Below are 15,495 nucleotides of genomic sequence, written 5' to 3'. Positions count from 1 at the left end.
ATCGCTTCCAGCAAACAGAAAACCTTTTCTTTTTTTAAAAATGTAAATCTGTATCTAAATTGCACTTTTTTTTTTTTAGCTTCCTGTCCATATTGGTAACTTTAATGCCTCAACAAACAAGCATTGGCTGTAATGGCACTATTCAAGCTTGTTGATGCTTTGATGTTTTCTGTTTACTGAAAACATAATGCTTAAAGTTGATGTAAAAAAAACGAAAAAAGATTCAATGATAATCGTAATAATAAAAAAACCCTCAACAAACCTCAAATTGAACAAAAAGAAAGATAAAATGCGCTCTCTGCACATTTTTTCAACAATACTATTGATATCACATTACCATCACCAAACAAGCTAGAGATACGTAGATGTTTCCAATAGTACACTGGTCTACCCCAACACATTAGAGATGCTCGGAGCATCATGTTCAATAACAGGAGGCCAAAGGGATTTCTTTTGGTTCCCAAAGTTTGATAAAAAAAACAACCTTTTCTTAATACCCCTGAATTTATTGAGTGGATCACTGACCTGCAGAATTCAATACAATTTCAGTTTCAATGAGCTAATTTTAAAACTATCTCACACATGCAGAAAGGGTTGAACTTCCCTTTGCACTTATTGCTGCTCACAGTCATTTTTGACCCCAAAGTCCTCACCTATAAAAAACAGAAAACATAAAATGCTAGTCTAAGATTCTCCCTTGAAACAATGAAAGGCACTATTGGTCAGAAACGAATTAAACAAACCAAAAACAAAACCCCGGCGCTTGCACGGAGAGCCATTGCCCGAATTACGTCTTTCTCAGTGACGGCTTGTCTTCTTTCCGAGTCTCAATTCTTTTCAACCTAAACGTTGCACCAAGATTTGGCACGATAAACAAAGAGAGAATGAAACAATTCCAATTTGGAATTTAATTGTCGCACTTGCAGAGAATTCAGAAAGTCAGTGATCCTGTTTCAGTGGAACGCCCTCGGTAAGAAGCTTGGAAAAAGCACATCTTATCATTCAAAATTTTCCCAAAACACAACTTACCTATTTGAGTCAGAGCGTCGTCAAGTTTCATTGCGTTATTTTGAACTATTCCTAGGAATAATAAATACATGAAAAAACCCCAGAATTTGATCACCCTGGATTTTTTGTTTAGAACATGGCAGCAGAACGAACACAAAGGAAAATAAAATGCATAATATAAGATGTAACAAAACAATGTAAGAATGATTATTTGATGGATAAAATCTTTAGGATGATGTCGTAATAGTAGGTCTGTGGTTTGTGAAGCCCTTACTGGAGTAAATAGTCTCTTAGAAATCAGGTAATTCAGGAGGACATAAAATCCAATAGTCCTATAAACTATACTGAATAACTCACAAACCATAGTTCTACCACACATTCCTATAGGTTAGTAATAGTCTGTTATAATCCTATATAATGAAAGTGCGCATATTAAAAAAAAACAAAAACAAAAAACAATAAACAAACAACAAAAAATGCTTGTTGATTGAACTTGAGAGAAAAAAAAAAAACCCCATCTCCCTTGGCTTCTCATTGGAGGGTTATATTAGCCAATCACAAAGACCGGTTCAGCTATACTGAACTTGTGAGAAATTGGCTTCCAGCAGCAGCACGCAAAAATGGGACCAACTGTAATCTGCATCACCTTTTAGCGTTCAAAAGGGAAGGGAAGGACAGTTGATTTGACTTATTCTGGCATTTTCTCCTATGTTTTGTAGATGCGGCTATTTTTTCTCCCAATAGCCTATAATGCTAACTGTTTTTCGGTGATCAGCTCAATCAGCTGCAACAATGGACCTTGAGTTGGTACGTCATCATCCGTGCAGAGCTACTGTATATTTACTGCAAAATGGAGAAACAAACAAGATGATCAGCATGAGCATTATTTATCAATTATTGGTGAGCAGCTGAGTTCACACAGAGAAAATAAACGACGGCTATAGTTAGTCAAAGCAACACAAGCTGACGTTAGGAGCTCCCCGAGGCCGCTGATGCTATGTTGTGAGCTTTGCTGTCACATCAATATTCTATTTTTGAGGAGTTGACGTGAAAGCACATTCACAACAAGCTATCCCACGCGTGCAGTTAGAAAGCCAAGTCCTCACAAGTACCATGAACCTTTCTGTCACAGGACAGAGTTGAAGCTGTGTCCCACCACCCTGGTCAAAGGAGAGGGGTCTTTCTCACGTGCCATGCAATTTAATGAAAAATGGATCATGGTTTTTTACATGCAGGCTTCCAAGAGAGCAGAAACTAGGTATAATTATGTGTAGTAAAACTTAAAGGTGGACTGGGAGGAGCCTGCAAGCAGAGGTAGGAGGAGCTTTTTAGGTTGAAGGCTGTTATGACACCAAAAAAGCCAGACATTGATTTCAAACTAGACTGAGCAAAATTAGGAATTTATCTATTTAGGGAAAAGATATTCTAATTACAATCACATCCTGGGGTCTATCTACTGCTCAACGATTCCACTGAGCCTTTAGTGGGAAAATCATGGGGGCAAATCTAATTTGAATCAATGTCCTCTGGGGGATCAAGCAAATAGTCTTCTAGTTATCTTTTTTTTTTTTTTATATATAATAGCTTCCTCCAAAAATTAGCAGGAGTTCCCCCTTCAGGAAACTAACTGGACTTATTTTTCCACACTATCAGAATCAGCTCTCATCCAGACATCTGGCTTCTTTAACCAGCATGTCTAGCTTTCTTATCTCCTTTCTCTGGAGCTGCTTTACAACACGAGTAGTTCTTCTTCCTCGGCTCCTAAAACCTTTTTGCTGTCAGCGCAAAACTGATAGAAACAAAACATATCGCACTTGTAAGTTATGTGAATCTTGAACGTAAGAGTGATTGACCTCTCTACGGAGGTTGCTCTTTTAATTTTTTTTTCTTTTCCGTTTTTTATTCTAACGTGTACGATAGCCTTGTCTCCATGCTGTGTGCTGCGGCTTATGGATGCACATTCAAGCAGGGTTGACTGCTGAAGTGAAGTTTCTGGAGGAATAAATGAACTCCCCTCTTCATAGCTGAAAGGAAGAAATACTGTGGTAGGATCCTGCAAGATTGCAACCTGAATTTGATCATATTAAGAATATAGAGTAGAATATATAGCTTAGTAGTAGTAGAAAACTCATAATTTGAGAAATCTTGCAGGAGTTCCTCGTATCAACCCTGCTTTTAGTATCATAAAGCTATTGTGTCTATGATCCACAAGCAAAGCATGGATTTATTAAACACAAGCCCCACTTAAATTTTTTCCATTTGCGTAATGCTAGCTCGGTGAGGGTTAAAGCTATTATGGATACTAAAACAGTACATCGCTTTGTCCTCACACGCCATACAACAAAAGAAAAAAAAGAAATTAGGGACCCTCCATTTCCAAATATTCCAAACATATTGAACCACACATGAGGGCCTTTTCACTTCAACACTAATGTACACACACGCACAAAAAATGGGAAAACAGCATACATGAGGACGTTACCTGATGAAAAATATTCAGAGGGCAATTTTTTCCCCCCATAATTCCTCCTTCTATTTAAAGGGTGAATGGTGCTGCTGACAATCTACAAAGAGAGAAGGTCATGATGGCAACCGGGCGAGAACACACAGATTAGAGACATGGGGAAGGGTTTTCAGCCACATAACCACACAGAAATTATTTGAGCAATCTCCCAGAAATAGATAAGGGAGACAGAGAACGGGGGGGAGAGAAGTAAAAGAAAAGTATTAGCTCAAGATGAGACACAAGGATAGGGCTTTACATCAACAGATAGGTAAATATATCAAGAGTTTGAGATGACAGGCACTTTTGCCGAGCAGTTGGTCAGGTTTGTTTGCAGATATATCGTCCGGATGTTGGTGCCTTTTAGATTTGTGCTCTTCTAGGATTTGCTCCATATTTAAAAAAATCTTCTTTGATCAAAACTATATTGTATCTGTGTTCACAGCAATCATTAAATCCATTTTAACAGAAGTAGGAACCTGAGGCACCTATGCTGAAGTGCACTTAATTTGGGTATGGAGATCGATTTGTCCAACTTTCTTTCTCTCTTTATCATATGGCTCTGAAAAAAATCCATCGCAACATCATGGGTCACATGGAGAAGATAGCCCTCCTGTATCTCACCAGACACCAAGTAACGCCTCTTTTTTTTTTTTCTTAACAATGTAGAGCCCTGTAGTACATTACGTTTGTCTTGTACCACGCACCCGACAACAGAAAAACTGTTAAAAAGCTGATAAGCACTTTTAGCTGCAAAGCCATGCTATTCTACTGACTCTACTGTATTGGTGTACTAGCATCACAGCTTTAACATGATCCTGACATTAACACCTGTGGTCACAGGTGCTCCTTTTCTGCCCAAACAATTTCATCAGAAAACCCACTGATGAGTTTTGGATTTCTGTGTAGAATCACATTGTGCTCCCCCAGCAAGAAAATGGAGGGAGATTTGCATATTTTAGTTCCTTTTTTTCTTGTAAACATTTAAGAGTGACCTGATTAGACAGTGGGCTGCTGGACACAGGTCATTCAGTCCTGGGGGAACAGGACTGAAAGGCAAAGAAGAGAAAAGGGAGGGGTGGCGTTTTTTTTTTTAAGGAGCACCAATGCCAACAGACAAACTGAAGAGCAGAGGATGTCATTTACAGTTACGAAGAACGTCAGACTGACATCCTCTTTAGAAGTTCCCACCCCCACAATGTGTTTCTATTACCAGGCAATACACTCAGGGGGCAGACCAAACAAGCACAGAAGCTGCCACCTTTTACATCATATGTACAGCACTATGACAGCGGAAAGAATAGACACCCCATAATATCCACAAAACCCCCAATATAACCAGGGCCTCATAACCCACATGCCAAATATGTCTAATACAGTCCAAACGTCTAGTGCACACTGTACATACATCTGCATTCCCCTAAGCGTTTACACTAGCACACACAAGCAGCTGGTTAGTCACACAGCAGTCCCTAGAGGAGCGCAGGCTGGCCGGGGAGCTAAGCGAGCAAGTGGGGCTCTTTAACAATAAGGCAGGGAGGGTTCGGCCCGTAGGCCCCCTCCCCTCTGTACACAGCAGTCCCTTGCAAACTTCTCAGCTGACTCAGTCGCAGTAGATCTTGTACTTCTCGCTGCAAAAGACCACAGGGCCTCCCAAAATGCCATTGGGCATGGCATTGTTGTGCTCTGGTCGGCCAGAGCCAGAGCAGGTGAGACTCTGACTTACGTGGGGGTTGTTGGCGGCACTGCTGGCCGCCTTGCTGCGAGCCTTAGCCCGGCCGGCGTTGCCTCCCCGGCGGGTCTGCTCGTGGTCAAACTCCAGATCCTCCAGGCGCTGCGTCAGGGCCAGTTTCTGCTGAATGGCCATTCGCAGCAGTGAGTTAAGGGTCTTCTTCTCATCCTCTGCTGCAGCAAGTTGCCTCTGCATCTCATCCAGTTGGGTCACATACTCGTCACAACTGCAAGAGAGATAGAGAAAGCTGTAGAATTAGGAGAATATAATAAATAGTAAGATGTTTATCTGCCATCAATATTCAGTAGCCACCAGACGGTACTACCATCTTCAACCGTTGACTCTACTGTGGAGAGGCTTGTTGGCTTTTTAAAATGATTTGCACACAGAGCACTTCACTCCATGTTTGGAATGGTGACACCAACATCTATTAAACTAAAACTCACCACAACAACAATTTATTTGGCACCACCAGGTGGAGATGTTGAGCCACGCAGCAGAGCTGTGACGCCACAGAGGCTGCCTGCAATTTTTTTTATTTTTAATTTTATAAACCATTTCATGCCCCTCCAGCAAACTTCATAAATGAAGACATTGGTCATATCAACACCAACATGTTATTTTGAGCTTCTTGAGCATTAAATTGTCTCTCTGGCACCATCAGTTGGCAATGTCTGACTTAACTGAAATGATCCAGTTTGACAGTAGTAAATTAAGTTTCTTTGAATTATTTACTTATACTTTTGAACATGATGCAAAGCTATGCTTTGGGGGTTTCTATGGCTGCTAAACGTAAGACCTCAGTGTACTAACCCTCATTGCAGTTTAGCTTACAGATTCTCTGGATAATATAGGGAGGATATGTCTGGTACAAGTTAAGAATAGATCACACATACAAAGGATGAAAGCGTTAACCTCAGGGTGACTGAGATCCTTTCTGTCACCTGCAGAACAGACTAAAGAGAAAAGGCAGAGATGGGAGAAAAAGGAGGGAAGGGCTTTATTGCACTGAGCTGTAGATGGTAACACCTGATCTCCACTTTTCCAGATGGAGTGAGACTATGTGAGTCTCTTCTCTCCACCGTGTAGAAAATATGAAACTGTCTAACTGCCACTCAATATTACTGGGTTCTGCACTGCGGCATTATTCCCCTTTTTTAAAATTCCCTGTGCCCTTGTGCGTGTTTACCTGGCTGTGCTTGTGTCTAAGGCTGGACACATAAAACTAGGTCAACAAAAGAGATTTTGAAGTATGTATGGGGGAGTTTTTATTTCCACTCTCCATCTGCTGCCATGCTCAAATTTGTGTTACTTTTATGCTGCAACTACCTTTCCTTTTCTATTTTTTATTACCTTGCTCTCTCATTTATCTCTCTCCTTAAATCACATCATTTTCTCCTGGCTCTTATCTTGCCGCTCAAGCTTTTTCCCCACTGCCACCTCCTTGGTGGCGTTTTTGTCCATCTCCTACGCTCTCCCTTTTTTGCCCTTCCCTAATTTTCCAGTTGCTGACTAAGCAATAGGAATGGCCTTCTTCAGTAATGACAGAAAAACTCTGCGAAAGGAGAGGTTTGACATGTTAGTAAGCATTGCCTGATCCTGCAACTGTGCAGCACCACAAACATTCACATACTTTCACTAGCAGGTAACTCCACCCTGCTGACTCTTGGCGATGTGGTATTAAAGTATTTATATGATCTGAAAACGCCCAAACTGTTTGTAACCTCTGGAGAACCACAAAAATGTAGAAATCTTGATCATGTCATATAATTAGTCTTTTGTATTCTAACATCTGCAAGGAATAACAGTCCCAGCAAATGTGAGATCTGTTTTTATTTGGTTGGCGGTTAACTGAAATAATACACCTCCACCAGAGTAAGACGTTTACTGCTAGGTCACAAAAACCCTATTTTCTCAATATAAGCATAAATATCTGTCAGAATTGAGGCAAAATTCTTTCTTTCTAAAGAATTAACATTTTGAATATTTCCTATTATCAATCTTTACTTTGGTATCTTCAAATTTTTGGAAAAAGACTCTCACAAGACAAAGTTCATACCCTCCTGTAAATTAACTTCTTATTTTAGTAAAAACAATCACATACATTTTAGAGGCAGATGACGGCAGATGTTTTGGTTCCTGGCACCACTGCACGTGGTTGTGAACTCTGGCCTGGCTTGGCCACCATACATACATGAACCATGCCCTCCCCTCTTGTGTATGCAGTTTGATTCCCAGTGGGACACACACCCAGACAATAGGGATCAGAGAGGCTCCATTAAACCCAGTATGAGATGTAGGGTGACCTTGGAGGCGGGGGGGCTGGTGTGCCCTCAGACGGTTCAGGCACTTTTGCATGTGGGGGGTGAAAGGGGGTGTGCATTTTTCCCGGGAAAAAAACACCGAGTCTATTCTTGGAACTGGAGGAATACAATAGGGCCCTTTTTGGCATACTGATGGGGTGTGGTGCCACAAAAGCTGAGGGGGTCCGGGAACTTTTACGATGAACAGTCGTCATATTCACAGGCACTTTATCTGGATCTTCTGATGATTTGCTGAAGTCAATAAAATGTATGTGTCACTTAAGGAAATGCCAACTATTGCAACATTCATGTAGATGTGGGTCACAATCAATATTGCTTTTATAGCACACACACACATGCACACAACCTCCTCCACTGTGGTCTTGTCTGGAACTTGATTGGTCATGGTGGGATGGATATTAAGAAGAGAGCAGAATAGAAATGAACAAAGATGGAGACAAACTACAACAGAGAAGAGAGCAGCAGGGCGACTGAGGGTAGACATTTGAGGAAGAAACGTGACCTGGCTAATGGTTTGACTGTTCATCAGTATGTAGTAGTATCAGTATGAGCCGGAGTTGAGAGTATGTTGAGGCATGTCTTAGGAATGTTAGAGGCAGGATTTTACTGTTAACATGACACCAGAGACTGCAGCTGTGGAGGCACACACATGCAGGAACACAAAGGGAAGCACATACACACACTTGAAAAACATGACATTCTCACAGGACTTGAAACATTTCAAGTAACTCTCATTTATGAGGCACAGCCTGCAACTCTCAAAGGCTCACACAAAAAACTAAACAATCCTTTAATTCCACTTTGTCAAAGACCACACATTTGTATCTGAGAGTTTTCCACATCTCAGAAATCCACCTTTACAAACTTTGTCTGAGTGAGGATTACCATGAAAAAACGAGAAGACTGTCAAATTAGGCTCCTGTGGAGGGCTTTAAATGAAAACCTGTCTCCTTCCTCTCTTTCTTTTCCAGACGACTAGAGAACCGAGTGTGTGGTGATGAGGAAAGACAGGGGGACTGGAGGGGGGGGCAGGAAAAAACAACAACGGGATACAAAAGCGGGGGGAGTGTGGGAACCCTCTCTCAGGCGAGTCCCCCAGCCTCTAAAAGAGTTCCCTGACCCAACTCTACACCGTATAGGGCAGAATTTACATACCAATGCATGAATCCCATAAACACACTGAATGTAATTCATGCATAAGCTCCAAAATAGTGATAGACTACTGTGGCTGGAGCCTCAAGAACATCATCGTCAGGAGAGGTGTTTTTGTGCATGAGGGTAAAAACACTGACCATAAGCAGCAAGCTCTAATGTCTGTTTCAATATCTTAAGCCTCTCTAGAAAAAGAAGCTTAAGGAGCCAGATATTTCACAATAGCTCTGCATCTTAATAGCATGTATCCCCACACTGTTATATCAGTGATCAGTGATGAAACTCATGGGTACCTCAGGTGAGAAAATAAAGTAATCAGTGGGAGCAGGATCCGGTCCTTGCGTAGCCTCTGTTGCCTTTGGTCAAAATAGTTTAGCATTACACCAACAACCTCTAACCGTCTGGCTCTGCAGTGCGCCAAGAAGCAATAAAGTGCAGACAGAGGAGTTTTCCCCATGCTGCTAATTGATTAGACACTGCAGGTATATGGAGTTACTTCAGCAAGCACAATTGACAAAGATATTGAATTACATTATGTGAGCTGAGGGGTGCTGAGCTGCCCACACCTTCCCTGCTGCCTGTGCAACCTTCATCATATAATACCATGCCCACCCTTCTCCCTCTGCACAGCTTGAGCTTTGCCTGGGATTGCGGAGGAGTCTTAAAAGGCAATAAGGAAAGACTGTCTCAAGCATCTCCAGGCAGCCATCTGGAGCAGAGCTGATATTTACAGAAATAGTTAGTATCAACATCCTCCAAAAAGTATGAAAGAAAGAGTGGAATCACTAAAAATCACATCTAAATTTACATCCAAGTACCCATCCTATTACTCATATTCTAACCTTTTCCAATATTGATGTACACAAGCGCACACAAACACACACACACGCAAAAAAGAAAATAAGATGTGCATGAGTTCACTCTGTGTTTAGGGGTGAAGGAGTAATCCAGGCCAAGATGAGGTGGGATTATACACAGAACCTTTGACCGGCTTCTCTTTGGAATCAGAGAAGATTAGCAAGTATGTCAGACCATCTGATACAAACACACACACACACACACACACACACACAAATTACATGTACACCCTGGTCAAAAACATGACTTAAGTGACATATTTAAATGATACCCAGATTAGACACCTCCTGTTTCTTCACAGTCAGGGTCATGCTGTGAGAATCCTGCCCTGAATGTGATTCTCAAGAACAAACAATATCCTCCTTTTAAAATGTTATGCTACAATAATAAAAGGCAGCACAATAAATTAACCTGGTTAAATTATGTTTGATCTCTGTGTGGTGCAAATGCTGTAGATGTACAGGAAGAATAACCCAAATCTGCTGTCTTAGCCATGGATCTTGTGGGTACCCATAAAAAAACAAAACAAAACAAAACAAAACAAAAAAACCAAAAACAAAAACCACACACACACACAAAAAAAACAAAAACAAACACACACAAAAAAAAAACAACAACAACGCTGAAATAGCAATTTCTCCCGGAAATACTAAAAGATTATTTTCTGATGCTTGCAAGTTAACATATGTCAGAGAAATTCTTGTGTGTCCTAAAAGCCCTTATATCAGGATTCAGGATGAATAAAGCTGATTTTTGTCTCCTACCGTGTGGCGAACATGGCTCGGAGAGAGGAAAAGGTGGCTGCGTCTTCCTTTAGGGCTTTGAGCTCATTCCTCAGTTTCATCATGGTCTCTGTCACCATGGCCTTTTCGTTCTCATACTTGCTCTTCAGATTGGTCAGAGCAACTTCTGCTGTCTGTGGGTGGACAAGAGGAACAAAAGGATCAGGGCAGCTGGAAGACGTCAAGGGTTAATTTCTTGTCCCAAGCTGTCTAATGCTAACTAATATTGACCACAGTGAGAGCTATTTTTTCTGTAATTTTGTTAGTCATTAAGTCATGTGGTTTGTTTCCAGTTATTATAGTTTGTTTCGGTTTTAAAATCCATAGGTATCTGGTTTATGAGGGACTTTCATAGTGTTCAGAAGGTCACTGAAGAACCACACACATAGTTTAAAGGACTACCAAATGAGCTCCATACACAGTGCCTCTGTGATGGGGGCCTAAACACTGATAAACTGTGCAGCTGGCACCATGAGGCTGCTGTCTCCTCTACTGTTTGTTACCGATCTTGGCTGCAACGCATTTGCTGCAACAGCTGAATAGACCTGAAATAGCAGGCACTTTTGTCTGCTGTTTCTCTCTTTCAAGGAAACTGACAAATGTTTCGTATTGATACCAAGTTAGTGAAAAGATGTTTTGAATATAAAAACTGAAAAGCGCACCTGCTTGTTGGCCTTGAGGACAGTCCTCAGGGTTGCAATCTGTTCCCTCTTGGTGCTGAGCAGAGATTTTAATTTGAGGATCTCCTCCATGCAGGCTTCCTTGTCCTTGTCAGCCACGGTGCCCAGCTCCAGAGTAGCCACTCTCTGGCGCGACAGCTCTGTGGTGCGGTCCACAGCCAGCTGCAGGTGTTTGATCTGGTCCCTGATGATGGCCACCAGATTGTAGATGTTCATCGGCTCGCGGCGATGGTCAGACACAGGAGAAGGCAGGGAGGAGACTGGTGAAGGAACTCCATCGCTCAGATCGGTCTTACCAGGCTCAGCGAAGAGGCCCTTGGTGATCAGGATGGGAGAGCGGCGGCCTCGGCCCTCTGGACTGCTGCGACCGCCCTTACCTTCCTTGTAGAAGTCGAGCATGACGCGATTGGGCGTCTCGTTGTTGCACATGCAGACGTGGTTGTAGAGGGTGGCCAGTTCTTCACTGAATGTGACTAACTCATCCTGTGCCACACTCAGGCTACCTTGGGACTCGCCTGCCACATCGCTCAACTAAAGACACGCAAAAGAAATTGCACAATTTAGCCAGTTTTTTTCTATAGCTTCCAGAAAAACACCAAAATCCAGCATTTAGTATGGCAACAATATGGTGAGCAACTTCTCACCTTGCGCAGGTCCTTTTCGAGCTTTAGCTTTTCTTCTCTATCTGCCTGACTTATCTTCTCCAAAGTTGCCAGCTTCTCTCCCAGTGTGGTGACATCGCTCTCCAGACGCTTGCGCTCTTCATCGTAACGTGACTGACAGGTCTGATATTCTACTTTTAGAGTCTTCAGTTCTTCCTTTAGTTCTCCTGCCTCAGACACAGCAACCTAGAGGGAAAATTAATCAGAAATTAGCCTCATAACTATTGTGGCATATTTATTTTCAGAATTGACTTTGACTTGATAATGTAGATTTTGTGCAACCAATTCTCAACTACCAAAAGATAATTACCTTGTATTTGCACTCCAGGATCTCAGGTCCATTGATGTCCACTTCATAGTAGTCTCCATCTTCATGGCTATCACGTTCTTTCTCGTTGTCCAAGGCAGACTGGCGCTCCTTGCTTGCCTGGAGCTTGCGGATGGCGTTGAGGTTCTCTGTGAGGCGATTGACCCTCTCCTGATGTTCGGACAGAGCACCGTTAGCCTGCTCTAGCTGCTTCTGGGAGTCCTGCAGGGTGGAGAGCAGGTTGACCTTCTCACGTTCCATCTGAGGAGAGAGGAGGATACACAAACAGCAGTGACATGCCATTAGTCATTAAATTAGTCTGTGACCCAACTACTTGATGCACCACTTGACTTATTGCACACATGTAATTTCATACTTTTATTTTCTTGGTCACTTTATAGTGTGAAGGACTCTTGCTTTGGACTTAAGAGATCACATTAAATCAGTGGATTATCTGTCATGTGGTAACTTTACCCACTATCAAGTTTTCTCTGCCAAGGTATGTGAGGCTCATTGCCCAGTAGCCCAGCATCTGTGTCAGGACGACCTTGACAAGTTGCTCAGTGCTTGCAGAGACACCAGGTGGATCATCTTACATGTGCACACACTGAACACTGTGCTATTTTAGAAACTGATCTGTAAATAATATACAAGTATCACTGTCGTACATGCATTTTCATTAGTGCACTATATATAATGAAATGATAATTAATAAAAGAAAAAGATTACATACTTAGCCAACATGGCTTGTTATGTTGAAAGGCAGGTTACTCCTACATTCCCTGGATTGCTTATTTGTCACGTTAAAAAAATGCGATGTAAATAAGATACAACTGAAACTAATCTTAACGCAAGTTTGCAAGTGATTATTTATGATACTGGAGTGCTCCTCTTACTTTGGCAGACTTTATATTGGATGCTATTATAGATTGGCTGGGACTAATCGGACCATATCTTATTTGTGTAACTCTGGGATTGATCACTGAGCACCAAATCGATAAACTGATGTCAGGTAAAAGGGTATGACTGGATAAATGAAGGTAGCTTTTTGGTTCCTACGTTGGGAATCTATGGAATGACTTGGCAGGCAGTCTGACATGCTGCTGGGTCATATCAAACACGGCTCTGTCACATTCCACCAGCTTCACCACGACAATGCTGAGGTTGAGAACCAGAAGACTGCCCATAGTGGGGCAATGGGTAACGTCATCGCTCATGCATTAATCCAGCTAGTTTGTTTGTGTTTGAAGAAGGAAGATGAATAAAAAAATCCTTAACCTCTTCGTGCAGCCCCCCTAGTGGTTGGGACGCCGTGTCTGTACGTGTTCCAGTTAAGAATATGGCCACAATGTATAATCCTCATCCTATCTGGATTATTTCTCCATAACGATCGGATCATACTACATCATACATCGTGGCCGTATTATCACATGGAACACTCATTAGCTTGTAGCCAGAGTTTGGATGTCTTTTGTGGACATCACTGACAACAACACGGTCCAACTCCTCATCACATAATACAGGTCTGTCCGCCTACACACACACAAAACATTAACAACGAGTAGTGTCCCGGACCTTGTGTGTGTTGTTGTGTCTGAAGCGGTGGAGTACTTCTTCTACATTTGCGGTCAATATCTTTATGCAAACGAATTAAATAAATTCCTCTGCCCCCCATGTCACTGTCTCTGTGACCTCCCAAACTCAGCTATTCCTGTCAAAGATAACGTTTTGTATCGGGCTTTAATACAAGCTAGGCTAATGGACGTTAGCATTAGCTTACGTTACAAGCTAACGGCCCTGTTTCTTACCTTGCTCTACGTTTCTCGTCCCAAATTCACCGTCACCACCTTTTTAACATTTGTATAGAAAATTTCTCAACCCTTTATTTTCTTATTCTTCTTTCTTTTCCCTTCTGATCACCGGACTGATGCTGACTGGACATTTTCCAGACAACAGGCTAGCATAGCAACAGTAACCAATGGGGGCGGGGTTTAGCGAAGGCTCGGTGGCCAAAACATTTGTTTGGGGGGGTTACAATTAGGAAGAATTGGGAAGAAAACAACTCAACTATAACATAATCTTAACTATCACTAAAATTGTTTTTCCATAAACAAATCATCTCAGTGATTCGTTCTTTTACTGGTCTAGTCTGTGGACGTCCTGTCTGCGGTCTGGTCTCGGTCCGTTCCAGGCGGGGGTGCCGTCACCAGTCTGGTCTGGTTCGGCCTAGGTCCTGGGGGGGGCGCCGTATCTGCATTAGCCCAGTCCATTACTCGCAACCAATTAACTCCGTTAATGGTTCAGGTGCCCACACCGGGAATGGACCTTTACATATCATACATTACATTACATACAATCACCATTACATTACATACATTTAGGTTACAGTACATTATACAATCACCATTACATTACATTTACATCATGTATACATATTAACATCATCATTACTTAACCCCGGGGTTACATCACATTACATTACATTGTACATTCACATCACCTACCCTAGCCGGGAATCGAACCCCTCCCACCTAGGTGCGAGGCGCCAGCGTTACCGCTGCGCCACAGCGCTGCTCGAGTTGCAGCATACATTTGCGCTACTTCACCATTTCACATTTACGTCACCTGACCTAACCGTGATGACGTCAAACCCAAAGTGAGCTGGGATTGGCTCCCGCACCCCACGTGACCTCTGCGGCCAGGATGATCGTTTGTCATGTGAGTGTATGTTCTTTATGGTAAAAGGGTCACACTTGTATTCAACGAGTTCGTGAATTACGAAAAATCCGAGGTGAGGAGCAGAAATATGTCATTCGCAGGTGCTCTGCCCGTTTCCAAATGAACGATAAGCAATAGTAACGTTATAGGTCAAAAATAATGTCATCAGTTCCTCAGCCGAGCATGCTAACCAGTTAGCTAGCAGTCCATTTCGAAGCGACTAACTAGTGTAAGTAATCCGGCAGTGAGGTTTGCTTAACGTAGGCTACACTCGCACAGCTATGCTAGCTGGCATCCATTTACACAAAGACTGACAAAGAATAGCCGAACAAATGCATTCTCAATTTATTTTGTTATATAATAAAAACCATACCAGTAACCTACACATTTCATTTTCCACGTCGCTTTCCGTACACCCAGCTGTGTTTCTATTTGCGTTTCTTCTTTAAGTACGCACGGTAACTTAGCAACTACGCACGACTCAGCAGTAAATCAGCGTAAAGGGGAACAGGAATTTGGGGGAAACCAAATCGGTTGACACACCGGCAAGACAACAAGCGGCATCACGTCAACAACAAAGGGACTGTAAACATATGTGTACTATCTTTACCCCGTTTCTTTCACCTCCAAAAATCGTATACTGTCATAGAAACAACACCAAAGTGAAAAAATTTAGTTTATTTCCCGATAAAGGTTTCAACAAGCCTGCTCACCAAAAACAAAAAAAGTCGCACGTCGTTTTCTGTCTCCGTGAAATACGAGCATTCAT

At 42.2% G+C, this 15,495-nt stretch overlaps 1 protein-coding gene across 5 annotated transcripts in view; it reads right to left on the bottom strand.

Moving 5' to 3' along the window:
- Nucleotides 1-15,495, bottom strand: part of LOC115046032 (protein bicaudal D homolog 2-like) — a 42,847-nt gene continuing 27,352 nt past the window's right edge. For 2 of the 5 annotated variants that reach the window (XM_029506112.1, XM_029506110.1), the window contains exons 6-10: nt 12,012-12,269; nt 11,684-11,887; nt 11,022-11,570; nt 10,342-10,493; nt 4,132-5,469 (exon numbers count right to left, since the gene is read on the bottom strand). In XM_029506112.1, the coding sequence (XP_029361972.1) occupies nt 5,115-5,469; nt 10,342-10,493; nt 11,022-11,570; nt 11,684-11,887; nt 12,012-12,269 (1,518 nt within the window). In that variant the 3' untranslated portion in view covers nt 4,132-5,114. Of the gene's footprint in view, nt 3,573-4,131; nt 5,470-10,341; nt 10,494-11,021; nt 11,571-11,683; nt 11,888-12,011; nt 12,270-15,495 lie in introns of those variants that run through there. The other 3 variants (XM_029506111.1, XM_029506109.1, XM_029506113.1) reach the window with 3 other exon arrangements.

This window comes from Echeneis naucrates, chromosome 7, assembly GCF_900963305.1.
Source record: "Echeneis naucrates chromosome 7, fEcheNa1.1, whole genome shotgun sequence".
Classification (NCBI taxonomy): Eukaryota; Metazoa; Chordata; class Actinopteri; order Carangiformes; family Echeneidae; genus Echeneis; species Echeneis naucrates.
The sequence above is the reverse complement of the archived record's forward strand: the minus strand, read 5'-3'. Positions and strand labels throughout refer to the sequence as shown.